Raw genomic sequence first — 20,672 nt, 5'->3', positions numbered from 1 at the left:
GTAGTTCACTAGAACATACCAAATTAAAATGTTTAAACATGGCAAAATATCAATATGAATTAGAACCATTGACATTCAACATGGTAACGTATTACATAACCAATAGTAACATTCAAAAATCAAAATTCAAATAGAAATTCAAGTACACATCCTAGTCGCGCCATGGTTGCAAAATGGCAGATGTGGGGGTGCTTAGGTACTCAAGTACCTAGTGTGGGGATGTCTCGGGGACGGGTACTTCAAGGTTTAGGAGGGGGGTCAACTCTCCGGGTTACACTGAAAATTATATGCAACGGCATGTAAAAGGTCCACTTTTGATGGATTTTACATGTAACGACATATAAAATGTCCACTTTTGATAACTTTAAGTGAATTAATAAGCATATGTCAATTTAAATTTATTAAAATATTACTTAAGTGGAAAATAAATTATATTTACATATCATATTAATAATATAACATGTAAATACCATTTAAAAAGTAATATTTACTAGAGCATTTGATTTAAATGCTAAAAATTAAATTGAACTATATAGTTAATATAGTCACTTAAGTGAAATATCAAAAAGTAACTCAACTTAAAATTATAACATAAAGTGCACTATAGTTACTTTAAGTGAAAATTTAAATGATAAAAGTAACTTAAAAACATAACATAAAGTGAATTTAAGTTATATTTTTCAAAAAGTGAATGTCAAATTAAAAATATAACATGATATTTTTAGTTTGTGTTGTTGCATTAAAAAGGTCCACTTTTTGGGCACTAAAACGACCATATCTCTTGACCGACAACTCCAATTACGCTCTAGGTTAGATCAAATCAAAGGGTAAATTGAAAGCCATGACTTGAGCAAGACCAAAGGACTAAAAACCAACAAATGCACACTCAAAAGCAAAGAAAATAACAATGAAAGCCTAAAAAAAAAGCATAGGCTCGATAGAAAGAAAAATGAAAAGGACTCGACGAAAGCCTTTAGTAAAACAATTTGATATGCGAATTGGAGTTGATCGATCGATCAATATTAAGCAATTGAATATCAAATTCAACTTAGAGAGATGCGAAACTAGTTTGAAAAAGTTTTGTACTGTTACCTGCATTTTGTGGTGACAAAATGCATGACAACAATGCTTATTCAAGCAACAAAGACTTACAAGCTTATTCAAGCTCCAACAATTGGAAGACCAAGAGTCACAACTTAGAATCCGCCTTTTACAATGAAACAAATACAACCAATAGAAGACTAAGTCACAACTTAGAATTCCATAGAGATGTCCCTCTTGGGATTTGAACCAAGGTCTCCACAATGAGAACTCATTGCTTCAACTGACTAAGCTAAGCCCCTTGGACTTTAATTTATTACTTTTAATATTATATATATTCTATAATATATTATTACAGAAATATTACCATCTTATTTTTTTTATCTTTACTTAAACTATATATTCATCTATTATTATTTATAATATGATTATCATATATTACCTATATATTTATATTTTAATAATTATTATTATTATATCTTATTTTAGCGGGGATATCACGTAATAATAGATTTACATGTATACATAACTGCAAAGGAATTAGAATGCTTAAAGTTGAACCCTTATTCTCTCACTATAGTCCCGAGAGTCAATAGATGGTGTTGTGTAGGGAGAGGAGGAGTAAATCCAGAAAGTGTATTGGTGTCAAGCGCCCTATGACAAGTAAATCCATGCTCTTCCTAGGGTTGATTTAGGAAAGAAGTGGGTACTTAACATATTAATTTCTAAATTCAAAAATATTATATCTAGCATATATTTGTGTTATAAAGATAATAATATACACTAAGTCAATTCATTAATCCCTCATTAACACAACCAAGAGAATAGGGAGTTCGCACAAGGGAAGGTGTGACTCGGTCACGTTGAGGCAAAGAGTCCCAAGCTGGGCTTTGTTCACAAGGGAGCCTCAAGTAGACTGTTTCCATACTCAAGCATCATTAATTCTGTCATCCGTCTTAGGATTAGTGATTAGGAGAGGAATGAATAATTAAGGCTTAAGTATGTATTATAAGACAATTAGTGTTTCTAATTATGGAAATGATAGCGATCTTGAATTCTCTTAGTACGAAACAAACGTAGTCCAAAACCCTAATTAGAATTTTACAAAAAATCAAGTAAGATCCTATTAGGGGTCATTACAAGATTCTACAAATGGTATGAGTTCCCTAATTTCAGGTTCAAGGTTTGCATAGGCTCTTGCATTTTTCTATTGTGCTATTGGTGGGTTGATCTATTCCTTCATCTTCCATTTCCCTTGGTAAGAAGAGTAATTTGGAGATTTGAGAAGTTGATGACTCATTAATTTCTAGTACATTCAAACTTATCTCTCTTGTGGGAAGAGTTATTCTTGAGGTAAATAATAGAGTTTCCCATATTTCGCAAAGCTTCTAGAAGGGCCTAATTGGATTTATCTAATCTTTTTTTCCAACTCATAAGGGTTTGGCTTGTTTGTTCTATGAAAGTCCTTGGCTCGTTGACCCTTTCGTTCACGGTGGTCTTCTTTGTTCTTCCCTCGTAAGTTTGCATGAACTACTATTTACGAGATGGCAAGATTATGCTCTGATACCACTATAATGTCCTTGGTATGTACTGCTCACAATTGCCTGGCTAATGAACCTGCAACATGTGTTAGCCATCCAATGACATATATTTATATATATATAACAAATAATAAAATATTACCTAACTATTATGATAAAAAGAAAATTCTAATTACCAAATTAATTCCCTTCTTAAGGAGATGTTGTGATCAGATGCTTAGTTTCTAAGGGAGTGCTTCCTAGGGCTCTAATTATTTAAAACATCTCTCCACTAAGCACCATCTCCTCACGATATTTCCTCTCTTCAAGACCTTATGGATAATTTGTCTTGATATATCCATCCTTCCGAGGAGAGAGTTCTCTCATCCTAGGCCTTATGGATAACCACACTAGGTGTATCCATCGTTACATATGCATATGTTTGTCTTTCTTTTGTAACAGTATATACAGGGTTCTTCAGAGAATACTTGATTCTTTCCCTTGCTTCCCTTTTACACTCAATTGTTGAATGTCGTGTTGAAGACTTTCAGAGAAGTTGAGTTCTTTGCCTTAATTCCTAAAGGAAATTAACTGGAGTAAATTTAACTGTTCTCTGTTTGGATGTGAGATGCAATCCTTAAAGGTTAATAATGGTGTTTTAAATCTTCCCAATTATCATTTGTTCCTTGCCTAGCTTCTGCTTATGATTTGGACTTGAATGTAATGATTGTTGGTAGCGACTTGACTCTATGCGCTCTCCTCGTCCTTATTATGCTTTGATGACTGCTGACAGTGATATTTTATATACGCCAGTATTAAGATTTCAACTGGGATCTTGAGGAGATGTTGATCAGTTTGAATATCCTGTTAATCCTGTGTCTTATTCGCTTATTGTGTTTTTGTCTGTGCTTAGGTGGATATGACTCAATCCTCTGTTCCCTTTTTCTGCGGACTAACTTGGCTCCTCCCTTGTTCGGTGTATATTTCGATTATGTATGCCCATACAATATTAGGATTTGTTTTATTCTGCTATTGAGTTCAGTAGTTAATCCAATGTTTGTTGCTGATGGTATAATGGAGCCTATTTTTCTTCTGATTATTTCCTATGTTGAGGGTTGAAAATATCTGTTGCTTTCTGTATTGTTTCTGTTTGTGCGTGACTGCAGAAAGGAGTGGATACTGATTGTTTCACAGTCGGATACTGGCATGAAACTATGTAACAGTTTCCTTGTGCTTTACCTGATGATGAATGTCCTCTGATTTCTACGTATTCGTAATATATATGTGACAGCATAGTTTGAAAAGGTTGCGACCAGTACTTGGCCACGACTTCTCCAAACATATTCCTATTTTAATTTATATTTGCTTTGTTCAATTATAAGTGTTGTTGTTATTTGGTACCCAATATTATTTTTGGTTGATAACCATTAATTATTAATAATGAATTTATAATGACAACTAAATATTATTTAATAACAAATAGAACTAATTATAATGACAACTAGTTATTAATAATTAATATTGTTTTGATTCAAAATAAATTAACAAATAACAATTAATTATTTGTTTAAAATTAAATATCCTAATATTTGGTAAGAATTGTTTTCTTTTGATTTTGAGGATTTTGATACTTAATAATCGTACTAATATTTTTATTAGAATTATAGTCTAAAAACCGAGGGATGATGAACTTATCCTTACAGGGATTTATAGTCAATCAAGGGCTATCACAATCAATGAACATCGTGGCTAGTTATTCAAGTGTTCTGATGTATAGAAGTGCCCCATATCGGTTCTTTGCCCAATATTCATGGCAATTGTGATTTATAACATACTGACAACAAAGCATAATACATTTCACCAGTCTCAAGTTGGCCTTCTACATTAAACAAGAAAGTACCATAGAACATGTGATAGGCTTATAAGTGACAGCGAAGAAAATTGTTTGTGACACTTTTTATGAACAAGGAATTGGTGATACTAGAGCGACAAAACTGAATTAACATCCAGTGGAAGCTTTTGACAGTAATCTGTACAGTGTAATTGTCCTCATTCTTTAGGATTTATAACTTCACAAAATGTAGGAAATTAAATAAGCCTGGAACCAAAGAACAAAAAAAACACATACCAAGGTTGGCTAATACGAACTAAGTTTCCAACCTCAATCTCAAGATGGCTGCTTGTTCGTGAACTGAAAATCACTGTTACATTATTACCCATCCCAATCTCCACATCTGAGGAAGTGTGTTGAATGCTTTGAGTATTCTGTAGAAAATACATGAGATGGTTAGTGGTTTTGAAGATATGCTGATCCACAGTGATGCGTAAGCATCCATCATTATACTTCAAGGTTATTTGGTATGTTATGACATTTGTGAGTTTGACGTGCAAGGAGAATGACAGCCTGCTAGCATCCCATTTTAAGTTACATAAATTAAGCCAAAACTAATCTACACATCAAACTTGTAATCTGTGTTTATCAATGGGTTAAAAGGAAAACAGAACTGATAATTAAAACAAGATAAACCATGCTACGTAAACTTCTGAATCTGTAATGCAACAAAATAAGAAAATTGTTTTTACATGAATACAAGATATACCATGGGAAATCCTATCAAGAAAAAAACCTAGCAACAACAAAACTATACTCCAGATATTATCAAAAATAAGATGATTGCAATATAAAGAGAATTTCACATGTTCTGATCTTTTATGCTCAATCATGTATCCAATCCGACAGCATGCACCTGCATAGAACCTACTCTAAATGGACTCTAGTTATTGCTCTCAATTCTGTGATCAGTCCAAAACGTCAGTACACTGGAAACCTATCACAACTTCAACTTGTGTTCCAACTTATTTCAATACCACTATGTCACAACATCATTCAAACAGAATCCCAAGCACTTGATTTATAGACAAGGGACAGTTAGAAAACTGCCAATCGGTATTTTGATGTGTCTTTTGTTCCACTACAACATACAAAATCAAATGCTCAACGTTCCAAAGTGAAACACTAAATACACAATCCTCTCTTGAATAAGACCACTTCATATGCTAAGCTTGAAAAGTAAGATTACAAGGAGACTTTTAGGTTCCTTCTATTATGAATACTCACTCAATTGAAATGATGTGATTTGCCGGATTGCTAAAAGGACGTACACTATTCCTCGAGACTTGTCAATTGGATTCTAAAGATTTGGATTCACAATGTGCAATGAAAATATATTTGGACTCTCCAATCCTTGAACTCTTGTAATGTCCCCTTTCTAGCATTCATAGCATGATGTGTTGTTAGCCTATTTCCCCATGGTCCCATAGGCTAACCAGGACATTAAAGGGACTTAGAGGCCATTTGACCTAGACAGTTTCAATTGCAAGTGTCTCTGAGGGGTTTTGAGGTAGTTTTGGGCATACTTACTATTTATAGTAAGTCATTCTGGATATGATTGGACATCCTATGGCAGCAACATATCGATGGTAAATGTTTAAAATCGACAAAAAGATACATTTATTATTGATATGATTTATTTGCATTAATAAAGTCATTTTATAAAGTTAAATTCAAATATTTAACTTTGTTAATGCTTAGACTATAGTTGGTGGGAAATATTTAAATAAAAGAGTCCCCTTTATTTTATAATACATTGGAGACATAAGTTACATAAGAGAGTTATGTTTTATCCCACATTGACAACATGAAGGCATGGGTTTTGTGAGAACAAAATAAAAGAGGTGGAAGAGCTTCCATTGAGGCATGCTTTGGTTGATTGAAAAAATTACTTGTTTAGTTTGGAGATAATCTTCCTGGGGCTTTGAGGATGAAATCCCTCGCAACTATCAATCTCCACGCTGTTGCAATATACAGTCTGGGGGTTTATTTGGTGCCTGCAAATTAGAAACTAATATGCACAAGGTTTTAATCGCAGATTGCAAGTTTTTTATCCGCTGCTACAGTACTTGCGTGAACAGTACCCGCAGGAATAGTGCCGTGCTACAGTAACTCGTGAATAGTAAAATCGCTACAGTGAGATGCTTGAGTTTCACTCTTTCCCATGAAAAGTCTCTTTTCTGACCTGCAATGGAGTTCTCGGTGTTATTCTCCAATCCTAGCGGATTAAATCAGAATCACAATTGGAGATAAGAAGATGGACTTGTTCTTGGTGGCTGCCAACAATATAACAGATCAGCAGCAGGTTCAATAGCAGGGTACAGATGCCATCATTGGGCACTACAATGATTTGAAATTCGTCACCAACACCAGCAAACATCTATGCGATTTATGGCAATCCAGGTTCCTTCGATTTTGAATGTATTTGCTTGAAGACTTTAAATAATGTCAAGTTGCCTAAAGGGTTAATAGTTTCAGTCATTTATATCTGTAGAAGCTATTTTGTTACAAGTTGCTTATTGTAAGTGTAACTAATCTGCCATGAATGTATATTTCACATCCGTATTTGAACTAAGTTGATTGCTCAGTATTTTTATCTACAATAGTACAGATCAGATTGCTTGCCAAGTGTTTGACGGAATTCCTGAGTACATATCCAATACTTTAATTTGCTCAGTTCAAGTTACATGCCAAGCATTTGACAAAATTCTATAGTGCAATATCAGTGTTTTGGTGATCTTATTAGCAAGGGTCTTTACAGTGATATCTGGAGGATAATTTACATTTTGATGTGTTGATTCTCAAGCATTAGAAGCCACCTATAGCTACTTTTAAGTACATATCAGACTGATAACATTAGACCAGCAAGTTGGAAGGTTGCAATATTCCTTGTGTCTCTCAAGCACACTTTAGCCCTATAAGACCAAGGGATATTACAACTCTCAACTTAACCTTAAACTTAGCTTCTTCTACTTCTAACTATGAATACAAGGAAGAATGAACAAACTTGGACTCTACTATGTGCAATCTTGTCAGCAACTCCATCCACCTACTATAAGCTTCTAAGGTATATTTAAATGATTTCAAATCAATATTGTTAATGCTAGATGGCAGCAAAAGGGGAGGTGACTAGTACAACCACAAATTCAAATCCTTTAACTATTATCATCCACAATAGTAAACATGCAATGAAAAGTAATGCATATAAGTAAAGTAAATCAACAATCCACACAAGGGGCAAAGTAACACCAATATTTTTCAAATGGAAACCCCTTGGTCAGAGGGAAAAACCACCATGGGAATTAGTACCCACAAATATTTCTATTGTAGTAATAAGTTTTCTGTGTTAGAAGCAATTACATCCACCCAGTTAAGGGCATACCAGATTAAGAGTATTTCAGCCTAGTTAAAAGCTATTACAAAGGCTTGTTAAGATCTAGCCGATTAAGGGATTTCAAACTCCTTATGAGAGTCACCTTGTTCGAGGATTTGGACCTATTAGGATCTTGCTCACCTTGTTAGGAGTGACCTGATTAATGGATTTTTCTAGCTAGCTTGTTAGAATCAACAAGTAAACAGTGGTTTGATATTTGCACTCAATGCATGACAGATTCAATGCATCTTTGATCAATTCTCTACTCTGAATTGCTTCTAAGTTTCTAACACACTACTAAACCTCTGAAATATCACTTCAACATCAATTGCACTAACAATTACTGAATATCCGATATTTCATCTCCTTTTATACTTGTTTTAAGGTGGTGGAAAAACCCTAAAACAGTTTACCATGAGTCATACTTAACATGCAATTCAAATTACATGAGCAAGCACCAATACCTTGAATTCAAGGCCATGTCGTTGCCCAACACAAAATACTCAATAACTAATTCATCTTTTGACTTCAAGATTACCGAATTACCAATTCATCACAACTATGTCTGTTACTTTGTTCTTCACATTGTGACCTACTTATCATATTTTCATTTGTACTTCACTCTGATAGATGAAACTTTGGAATTTGGTTGATATACCCCTGGTGAATCTTCCCTGTCAATCGCACACGTGAAAACATTAATCTAGTTTATCGCCAACCACAAAATCTATAACTAGTTATCCAATCATACACTGAGCACTTCATAATTCTAACTATCTGATCAATTATTCTGTCGGGATGGATGATCCATCACCTCTAGAACATGTTGCCAACAATGACAACACTCAAATGATCATCCATCCATTCTAATACCTATAACCTTCTCGCACATCATCATTATGCCAACAATATCCCCCTTTGGAATTAATGGTAGCACTTAAAGAAAATTTTGATTGTGTTCAAGAACAAAACTAACAGAGCTGAGTTACTAACAAAAATATAACTCCCTATTAGCGGATCGTGATTACTCCTTACTAGAACATTTATCCATACTATTCCTTGATACAAAATTTTCACTGAGATCATACTACCCCTTTGACAACAACAAGGTATGCAAAATATCAATAATGTCAAAATGGTTTAAACCAATTACTAGTAAACACTTCAATCCTCTTAAATACATCTCCAAAAATTGTTTTCAATAGCTGAAGTATAACCTTTGCTTCCTTCAATCCCAACAAATCCAACATGGGGACTAGGTTGCTTTGCAACCCCAACAATGTTGCTATCCTCTTCTCTTGCTCATTATTATAGGTTTCAAGATTATGATTAATTGTGCTACTGATACACCAAAGTTTGTAATTGAATGAGCTACTAGATCAAAACTTGCTCCTAACTTCTTGAGTTAAAATTTCAAAACTCACATATATAGAGGAGAGTAGCTTACCACTATCTCGTTATAAAAAATATCATTTTTATCAAACTATTGTTGATGGGCCAATTGATTTTATGTATCTCGAACCCATTTTTATTTTGTTTCTGTAGTTTGTGTCGTCGTCGGCTATCTTTGTACACCCTCAGAAAGTTTTCCTCGAGGAGTATTTAAGCACGGCTTATAGGTAGTCATTAGGTATGCAATTTGGATTATTTTCTCTATACTGCAAATTCCTGTTGGGATTCTCAGTTGTTTGCCATTTCGAAAGTGAAAGATCTTCCCTATTTGGTCATCTCGATTTCGGTGGGAATCAACCCTCACCCTATTCCGTCGCTTGTAATACTTTGCTCAGATCTGGCAAATTGGAGCATCATTACATTACGAATATCCATTGTGTTGGTTTGATCTACTCCTTTGTCCTGTGTATTTCCATTTGTTGATTGTCTACATTAAATCTTGCTATTTGTTCACACTATCTGTTAGTCTACAAAAAAAATCTCTGTGCATCACCCTACGAACTCTAACTGTCCATCTCTAGTCACTATCATACCCCGTACAACCTCCCATTTCGTCACTCCTTCACTGTACCGTCTTCCTAAGACTACCGTATAGCCACCTAGTTTGACCGTATGGCCTTCTGCACTTCCCACAATTAGTTTGAAGTACGGCCATCATCTCTATTCCATCCATACGACACAAACCTCCTGTCACCGTACAACCAATTGATGTACGACCGCCGTATCGTACGGACTATCTGACTATTGCCCATCCCGTACATTCAAGTCGCCATACGGCCAGCTATTATTACCTTGTCACTGTACAGCCAAGGATACCATACGGCCATGGATACCACTTACTTCAAACACCGTACAGACAACTCCTCTTGTGCACAATACGATCATTGGGTTAGGTTGCCAGATCAATCTCAGATCCATACACTATCATGTCGATCCCCAAGAGGAGACACTGCCATTAGAACATTATAGTGGTTTCAAAGCGCTTCGATCCTACCAGCCTGTGAACAGTGAATGAGAGTTTATAGCCAAAAGAGACAAAGAACCCATTCCGTTGATAGAATGGTTGCCGAACTGGAACCAATAGCTGCCAAACTTATGGCACTACTAAGAGAACTTGCAAAGAATCAGGCACAGATCACTGATACTCAGCGACTCATGGAAGAGACTCTCAAGAAGTTGGCTGAAAATAAAATATCCAAAGAACAAAATGGTCACACTGCGGACTTGGTTTCAGGTAAAACAAACCCTCATCCAACACGCTCTTGACCTTCCATGCTATCTTTTCAAGCACTACACAGAGGGAAACAACCAACCTTTGAAGAGATGCAAGAACAACTGAGATAAGACTGGAAGAATGCAAATACTTCCAAATTTTGAGGAGGATATATCCTACAAAGATTATTCGGATCTGAGAATGAGATATTCGGGAGGTGGAAACTGAGGATACTTTAACGATGATCTCAGAAGAAAGTTCAGTAAACCTGTCTCCATTTGACGGATCCGGATCCGGATCCATATTTGTGCAAGCGTGGGTAATGAAGGCCAATACTTACTTCTAGCTGAATCCTATTCCAAAAGAAGTAGCAATCAAATTTGTTCTGTTGCACTTAGAGGGAGTTGGCATCACGACACCATTACATTGGGGCATGATCAAATAAATACTTACGTGCAATTCACTGAGAGATTAATAGATTGATTTGATGGTAAAGATCTAGAACTCAATTTCAAAGATTTGGCACAGCTAAGGCAAACTAGATTGATCAACCAGTACATTGCAGAATTTCAGAAACTCTTTATTTTGGTCATGGACATTTCTGAAAGAGGACGGATAGTGCTCTTCATGGACGGATTGACAAAACCACTGAAAAGTTGGGTAAAGGGGTTCAATCCTGCCACCTTGTCGGAAGCTATTAAGACGACACAAAGCATGGCATCATCATCAACATCATCCTCTCGAAGTTACTCACTCCACAAACCACCGGCATTTCCAAGGGACAAAGATAATAAACCACCACCCAAGAAGCCGTCATTGGACAAAGCTACCAAACAAGAACTTCGAAGGAAGAAATTATGTTTCAACTGCAAGGGACCACAAATTCATATTCTTTAACTACTATCTCCCACAATGCGAAACATGCAGTGAAAAGTAATGCATAGAAGTAAAGTAAATCAAGCATCCGCACAAGAAACAAAGTAACACCAATATTTATCACGTGAAAACCCTTGGTTAGAGGGAAAACATGGTGGGAATTAGTACACATAAATCTCACTATTACAATTATTAGTTTGCCCTGTTAGGAGCAATTACATCCACCCACTTAAGGGAATACTCATTTAAGAGTATTTCAGCCTAGTTAAGAAGTATTACAAAGACATCTTAGATCTACCTGGTTAAGGAATTTCAAACTCCTTCTAAGAGTCTCTTTTTGTGCTTCAAACCTTTTGGGATCCTACTCACCCTATTAAGAGTGACCCGATTAAGGGATTTTACTTGCTAATTTGTTAGAATCAACGAGTAAAGAGTGATTTGATATTTGCACTCAATGCATGACAGATCCAATGTATCCATGATCAATGCTCTATATTGAATTGATTCTAACACACCTTTGGACCTCTGAACTCTTACTACTACTTCAATAATTGCACTAACAGTTACTGCACATCCGATCTTTAATCTCCTTTTATACTTGTTCTAAGGCAGTGGAAAAACCCTAAAATAGTTTACCATAAGTTTGCTCAACATACAATTCAAATTACATGAACAAGCACCAATGCCTTGAATTCACTACCATGATATCGGCCCAACACAATTTACTAGATAACTAATCCATCTTTTAACTTTAACAGTATCAAATTACTAATTCATCACAAGTAACTCTGCCAATTACCTTGTCTTTCACATTGTGGCCTACTTAACATACCATATCTTCATATGTACTTTACTCTAGTAGATGAAGTTCTCAAATTAGGTAGGATATACCTCTAATAAATCCTCCCTATCAATCGCACACTAAAAAAAAAACTTTGCTTCATCGCACACCAAAAAATCTATAACTAGTTATCCAATCTCTAGTACATCAAACACTTCATAATTCTGACTGTCTCATTAAGTATTTTTTTGGTATGGTTGATACATCGCCTCTACAACATGTTGTTGCTAGTAATGACAACACTCAAATGATGATCCATCCATTCTGATACCTATAGTCTTGTCACACATCATCATTATGCCAACAAATATCTCCTCTTCAATCCCATCAATTATGCAAACTAAAGATTGAATATCTGTTGATATCAAGTACTTCCAATCACTAGCTAACCACACACAACACACATACAACCAGCAAGAGGCTAGTGGCCTATTTTTGTTTGAGCCAAGCAAGTGGCCATCCACAAATTCTTTTATCCAACTAAGTTACTTCAAGAAAATTCTATTCTATCTTAACAACTTGTAATGAAATCTATTCAAGTGAGGGATGTAGACCACCATGCAATAATTCAAATTTGATTATGACAATTCCTCATGCAAGACACAGCAATGAAAGGTAGAGTAAATTTGGCATTATATAAGCAACAATTTTCCAATAACCTCCATTACAAATGAGAGGGGTGGGGTTTATATAGGATCCCTAATTACAATGAATGACCAAGATTCATTCGAACTCAATGCCCTTGATTAATCCATTACAAACCCTAATTAGGGAAACCCAAAAAAGTCAATGAGAAAGAAGCACCACAAAATAGGCCAATGAGAAAATTCAAAGGCTTGAAGACTAATAGGAAGGAAGCTGCCTAGTCATACAAATCATCATCCAAGATGTCCACTTTCTTTTCCTTCTCCCTTTTAGCAAAATTAATTAACTTAAGAAAATTTACACCAAGTTATTCCATTAATGCTAGCAAGGCTACTGTGTTGTAACTCCATGACTTCTAACTTCTCATGCAAGTATCCAACGTGTAATCCCAATTTGAAGTGCACTTCTGCAAATTATTTATGGAAATCATAAGTGATAGAAATCTATTCAATTGACTCCTCTCAAAAGAGTCCATGTCTTTGAAATAGAGTGATTTCATCTTCTCTTTCAACTCATCCAAATCTAACTCACTAGAAGCATCAATGTCAAGACCAAACAATTCCTTCATTGCAACAAGGATCATCAAATGTATCTCCAAGATAGGATCCTCAATATTCTCACATTCTGTGTACGCATGCTCATATGTAGTCCTCCTCATGACTAGTGAAAGATACAAATGACCAACGTCATATGCACTTCCTCTATCAATTAATACTTGAGCCAACACTAATCTTGGGAGGCTCCTTAATGCCTTGAGACAAGGAATCATTTTGTATTTAATGGGCTGAGATTCCTTCTATATCTCATCTAATCCCTGCATTTTATTCATCAACATTATGGTCCTCTCATGTGCCTACATTGTCACTGTAAGAAAAACCTCTTCTTGTTCTATGATATCACTCACACATCCTTTTACCATGCCATATGGACAATGTGAATTCTGAGCAATAGGGACATATGTAACAAGTGCTACAATCTCATGTCTTGATAGATTCATATGTTTATTAATGAACTCCTTCACCATCAAGTTCTCTAGTTTTAGCTCATCTCTTCCCTTTATCAATATATCCATCCTTTCTCATTGACATTCGTAGTGTCCCTTCACTCCTAGAATTCTTGTTCCTTAGTTGTCGGCCCAATGTCAAACAAGGAGATAAGGTAGTCATTAGGAGTAATCTCATTCTTATTCCTATCACCAACTAGGACAACTAGATGCACATTGTGAGATCCTGAGTCATCTCTAGTAATCTTATGAACCTTGTTTATTGGTTTAAGTTCTTTCACTCTCCTAATCCTACTAAAAAATATATCAATGTCATCCATAGGAAGAACTTCTTCTACTATCGTCCTTTTCTTCATACTTTCTCTTAACCATTCAGGAACTATGGATAAACCTACATCATCCTCCATCGGTCATCTTGATCGAATCCCTTTAATGCTACAATGATTTCATCCTCCGTCTCTTGAGTTTTGGGATTAGGCTGTCTCATATTGTCTCCCAAATCATCTACTAATTGCACTGTAGAAGATGATGACAATATCCATGGACCTTGTTGTACCGATTGTGTAGATGAAGTTCCCCCTGACTATCCCGAGGTAAAATCTCTATATCTCCAACTTGTACCAAATCATGATCCATATACTATATCTCTATTTCCTTAGTTGATGAAGAACTGGCAATAATAGCAGGTGTGGTAACTTATGTCTTTTGCTTCTAGATTCCGTACTAATAGTTATGTCACTTGTTGCATGTAATGCTTTTGCCATGTTAGCTCCTTTCTTTGAAGTCATCCTCTCATTCTGAATGTGTGTCCTTGAAATGTTGATGGTTTTTTTCATCCCCTAACATAGAAGAAACCTCAATTCGCATCCTCACATAAGTGAAAGTAACACCTTGTTTTATCGACCTTTTAATTTGTTTATCAAACTACGCCCTTGATCTACCTATGACTACTCTCATCAAGACACCCTAGTGCATGACCACCTACTCTCCACCCTAATGATGTAATAAGACTTAGTTTTAATTCTAGTGCAATAAGGATCAATTGTAAGACCATTTGGCTAGAGTAGCAAACCTATAAGCCCTCAAGTCAAACTTGGTCAACTAACCACAAAATGGTCAAATTGAGTCTAGAAGTTCAATTAGGGGTGTATTATCATTACTAGTCATTAGATGGGTTTCCAACATCAAACATATTCATATTTCACAATTTTGCAAAAAGTTGATCTTTTTACAAAAATGACAACTTTTTGTCAAGAATTCAAAAACATGCAACAACTCACCCCAACAGTCATTTGGTTCAAAAATCGATTGGGGGAGTTGTATGATGTATGATGTCCTTTTAAACATGAGTCAATCAAAGGCACAACAGATTGGTTGGAGCACATGTATTTTCGCAATCAAAACTAATAAGTTTGTCATGTTTTCCTACAATTTTTGTGTTTTCATAGTTATCATTTGCTCATATTGATTGATCTAATTGAATAAATTGTTGGAGTGGATGGTGTTGTGAATAAGGGATCAATTGCAGTTGGTTTGAAGTCATTCCATTTTGTTTTAAGCAAGTTATTGCAGTTTTTGTATTGATAGGTCTGAAATACCCACTCTGCCTAGGGTTTGGGACAAAAATGGTCCTAATTTAAATTATAACCATAGGATTTTCACATCCATCAGTAGAATTCAAGTTAGGACCATGCTCTTACAGATTCCAAAATCTCTGACTTATAGGTGTTGTTTTGCCACTCAAAATTTCATGCCCCAGCCAAGGATCTCAATGTGACTGGCTACAACAATTAGGATAATTGCATAGAAGACTGCAACAAGGAGTGAATCTGCCTAAGATTTGTTGTCCTTTGTCTTTATTGAATGTATCAGACCTATTCCAAGCATTGGGTCGAGTAGACATATCCATCAATGCATACATGCAGTTCTTGTGCACCAATTAGGCCTATTAGCCCTTAGAAGCATATTTGGGGTTTTCCTGTCAAACCATCATATCAAAGTCTATAAAATTTGAATCCTTTAGAACTTTGAAAAGGGTGGGTGAAATAGTTATTTGTTTGGTGGGTAATTCGCAATTTTTTGAAGTTTTGGCCAAATAATTTTATAGGTCGACCTAATTCCAATTAAGTGTCCTCTTCTAGGCTTATTAGAGCAATCATGGAAATCAATATTGGAGAACGGGTTTGATGATTGAATTTGATTGTTTTGGTGATGAATGACCTCTAGATTCACTCGTCCTTGAAGAGGTCCTGCAAGGTGTTTGGCATTCTTGAGGAGGAAAAATCAATGGATATTGTAACACAAATGTTGAGATGCATTTGAGATCAGTACATAGAAGTTGAAGAAGATTGGTATATGGATCTTGTCATATAGATGCTTATTACATTTGATCACTAAAGGAGGTTTTGTCACCTTGATTTGGGGTTGTTGAGATTTCCTTACCTTGCCCTATGGAAGTTGGTTTATTTTCCACATTCTCTATTGCATTCTACATCACCCCCGAATCTGAAAGTTCCTCCTTTAGCATCAATTAGGCGACGAATTGACTTTTTCTTTTCATACTCATAATGAGGATGGATAGGATTTCCATCATCCTTACCTTGAATAGGAAAAGAGAAAACACCAAATTTCCTCATGAAATCAATAGACAACCTAGACCACATCTTTCTCTTTATAGCATGTTCATCCATTAGATTTTTCCAATAGTCCTCCATGTCAACCCTATGCCTCTATCTCCTGCCTTATAAGTATGGAAATATTACAATGGATCAAATTCTTTCCTGGCCTTGTATGTCCCAAGCTAATAGAATTGTAACTCTACATTCGTTGTCTCTATTGCCTGCAACGAAAAACATGATTCAAGTGTTTTTCCCAAAGTGATAGACGAAGGCATTCCGTGTTTGAGGTTTTGTTTCCACATCAAATCGAACTCTAAAAGATTCCTGACCACCTCCAAAAAAACTATGTTATCTATAGAGTACTCAAGAAGTTTGCAAGGTTCTAAGGAAAGTCCTTGGAACTTGACATAAGTAAAAGAAGGAAATTGGATGTATCGATATCCATATTGCTCAATCAACACAATCATATCCTTGGATAACCTTTTGTGTAATCCTTCTTGAACCGAGTGTGTGATATTAATAGTGAAGAATTCATTTATCATCCTGTAATGTGCCTTCTCATGAAGATGTAACCCAAGATAGGAGTCATATGGTTGCCTTCGTGGGGTTACAGAGACTAGTTGCATATAGAAAGTAAAGTACTCAACACAGAATGGAAGGGGGAGACCGTAATATTATATTCATTGATTGATTGCCATAGATAAATGTACTACATTCAATCTACCCCCAATCAAAGTAAATAATGCATAAAAATAGTGTCCGAGCGGTCACGAGGCGAACCGTCGCGACCATGTAACTCCCTTGGATGGACCAACTGTTTAACTACCCAATATCCCGGCAACATCATCCCTGCCAAAAGAAAAGGTCGTCTCCTAACGACTTATAACTTACAAAATACAAAATTTGGAGACTACTAACTTAGTACATCAAAAACATAGACTAAGGGGGAGGTTGCGTCCTTGGGGTGTCTAGCAATTGACGTAGCTCATAGACCTGGTCCATGCAAATGCACAAATCCTTCTATTTCCTTGTGTTGACCTCCACTACATCTTTCAGAAAAAGTACTACCTCCATAGCCTGTGCTTCATTTTGTGCAGAGGCGGCTCTGGCCTCCTCTAACCCCTTTTCAGCCATTTCCTTCTCCTCTAAGAGTGTTGCTCACTCTGCTACCTAATCTGCCTGATGTCTAGCCCATTGATTGGCTAACTCCTCCCAAGACTTCTCCTCTACCTCTCTAGACCTCTCAACTGCCACTCTATCCGCCTCTACACGCTATTGAGCGTAGTAGGCGCCTTTGTATGCCTCTACTATCTTGCAAGCCAGCCTCTCCATCCTGCTACTACCTAGTCCCAACTCTGGTCCCAATTTAGGTTTTGTGGCCCAATCTGCTAGTATCTCCAGTGTCTCAATCGTCGGCCACCCTCGCGCCTCGAAACAAGAGTGGAAGCGGTCGGGGATTCACGTCCGGATGTAGGCTAGGACAAGTTGTAACTCCCTCATTTGAGTCATTGCATTTTGACCAATCACCGACCTTTCTCCAACACAACATCCATGGCCTTAATGTAAGACATCACCCTCTCATTATCCTATCCGTATTCTATTTTATCCTCTTCCGCCTTCTCAACATCTACCTCCACGCCTCCTATAGCCGCTATTTCCACAGCCGGTGCAACCTCATCATCTAGCGCATCCTCGAATTGTGGACTCCCCACAATCTGTGGTGTTATAATCGTTGGTATCTGAGCGAAAACAACTTCCCTTCTCGGGGACTAAATGGAAGGTCCGACATCTGTAGGAGTAAGTCGCAACTGTTGCCGAAAGAACATGCTGGCACAATCCATCACCTGTACATTCACTACCTCTAACTGCGCCATACTCACTGGGTCGGTCAATAAAGTGGAATTAATGGTGACCACAACCTATGTACCAATTACCTCTAGCTAGACTTGAGATGTTGGCATTGTACTTCCTTTTGTCTGTGGGATGCTCATCACGTCACCCTCCAAGTGCATATTTGTCCCTCCTACTACTGGGACCATGTCAAACACCATTGAATCGGCCTACTTAGCTTGAACAACTGGAATTGCGTCCCCTTCATACAGTACTAGCTAGCTCTCCTTTTCCTGAGCGTCCATTGAGGATGTCACTTCTCCAATTCTTGTCCTCCTTGCCTCTAGAGAAGTTGTCTCAACTGTCGAGGAAGCTGTCTCTCTAGGAACTAATTGTGTAGTCACCTTAGTTGCAGCCTCGATCACCACTAGTGGTAAGTATCATAACAATCAGTGCTCTCATTTGGCCGAAGGATAGGATGGAAGGAGTGGAAATGGTAGGTTCCAAGTGTGTTACAGTGGGCAACATAGGAGGTGTGAAGAATGATTTAGACACCAACACTGCCTCAGTGTCGTCATCCTCGTCTTCCTCCACCCTAGTGTTGTCTCCCTCCAAAGCATTCCCACCACTCTCCGTAGTATCCTATCCGTTGCTATCAATGTCACCAAGGGCATCCAACTCTTGCATTACCCTCTTCTAGCGAGTCATCGTTCCACTTGCCTCTAAATGTTGCCAATAAAATTTGGGAGGTTCCCCTGGTGCCAACGTGCCTTTTGGCAGTACCTCTAGCACATCGGCAGGAATCTAATGAAGTATAGCCTCCAAATACAATCCGATGATATCTTTCAACCAATCCTTCCAAGGCCTCCTTTTGCCTACCGACTACATAACTTAACCGTTTCTTGATGTCTTTATGGAAAACGATTAGAGTCGGAATGGTTGCGCCAAATCTACTTCTTGTCGAACAGTGGTTTCCTCTTGTCCCTTCGATAACAATCTTTATCTTCTATGTGGCCCTTTCTCTCTTCCAAAAGGCTTTTTCCAAAGGCCTAACTTTATTTCTCTTCTTCGTCCGTTGTCATGGTATAACTTGCGATTGGATTTGATGTGGCTCCTTCCTGTCATCCACAACCTAGCTTCTCCATGTGTATGCTTCAATCCTCGGTGCTTTGTACCTTAGCAACTCTAAAGGATGCCATTATTGTTCGACAATCTAACACTATGAACTCCCTCGACAGTTCTCTTGTTCTTGCCGAGGATACCCTTGTTTCTTCCATGGGGGGAGTTTCATTGTATGTTCTGTTGGCGGCATCTTGGGATTGTCCGCATAAACAAAGCTTCTACTTTCTTTGCTCACAGCTTAACTGTCGTTTGTGAGAAATTCCTTTTTTTTTCTAAGGGAACTTTCCGATGGTGGTCTCTTATTTTGTGTCTGCGGTAACCTTTGTTTTTCCGACTTATTCAAATTGGTGTCCATAGGAAGCACTTTTTATTCCTTTCTCTGCGGGTTTCATGCCTTGTGCATCGTCAACGTTTGGCGGGTTGCTTTGTGTTTTGGCTATGTGGTGATTTTGTTGTGTGTGGGGGCAATCTTGTCTACAGCTCTCACGGTGTCCGCGAGGTTGTGGTGATGTCTGCGAATGTCATGTCTTCAAGGGTGTGTGGCTTCTGTAATTTGCCTTGTCTGCAGGAAATGCATCCACGGAAACATATTCCTACAGGACACAGTCTGCAAGGACATTTTATGCGGAAGCATCCCCACAAGACTCTGGTTTCTTTTTTCCTCCTAAATCTAAGTACTCCCCTCTTTTGGGCCACCAATGTTAACTCTACGACCCTCATTTCTCAAATGATAGATCTTCAATTTCAAACCATAAACTGGATCTACTACCTCCTATCCATCGAGAGTCCACAATTCAATGGCTCCATTGTCACCAACTTCCTGTATTTTGTAGGGTTCTAACCATTTCATTTTGAACTTCCCAAGTTTAATCTCATTACGCCCATTCTACTTTAGCACCAACTATCCAGGCTGAAACCTTGTCCACTTCAAATGTTTATCATGCCATGCTTTATGATGAGTTTGTGCTACCTCCGTTGCCCATTGCGCCATTAGCCTTCGTTCGTCTAGCTTGTTCAACCTATACAATCTCTCAAAGACTTTCCATATCGCCAAGTCTACTTTCAATCGCTATCTAAAGGCTTGGAACCATAAATTATGTCGACATTACTGCTTCTTACCCGAACATCAGTTGGACTGGTGTTTGTCCCGTTGTAACTTTGTACGTTGTACGGTATGCCAAAAGTGTTGATTGTAGCTTCTCTTCCTAATCGGCTTGCTCCACCTTGCATGACTTGTAGATGACTGA

At 37.2% G+C, this 20,672-nt stretch overlaps 1 protein-coding gene across 9 annotated transcripts in view; it reads right to left on the bottom strand.

Annotated features, from left to right (window-relative positions):
- Positions 1-20,672, bottom strand: part of LOC149572710 (kinetochore protein) — a 220,877-nt gene that overhangs the window by 22,288 nt on the left and 177,917 nt on the right. For 8 of the 9 annotated variants that reach the window (XM_089813792.1, XM_089813791.1, XM_089813789.1 and 5 more), the window contains exon 13: positions 4,690-4,826. In XM_089813792.1, coding sequence (XP_089669918.1) covers positions 4,690-4,826 — 137 coding nt within the window. Of the gene's footprint in view, positions 1-4,688; positions 4,827-20,672 lie in introns of those variants that run through there. The other variant, XM_089813797.1, reaches the window with a different exon arrangement.

The sequence above is a fragment of the Cupressus sempervirens genome, chromosome 2 (assembly GCF_028749045.1).
Source record: "Cupressus sempervirens isolate cs-2001-9-10 chromosome 2, ASM2874904v1, whole genome shotgun sequence".
Classification (NCBI taxonomy): Eukaryota; Viridiplantae; Streptophyta; class Pinopsida; order Cupressales; family Cupressaceae; genus Cupressus; species Cupressus sempervirens.
This window is presented reverse-complemented; position numbering and strand designations above follow the sequence as displayed.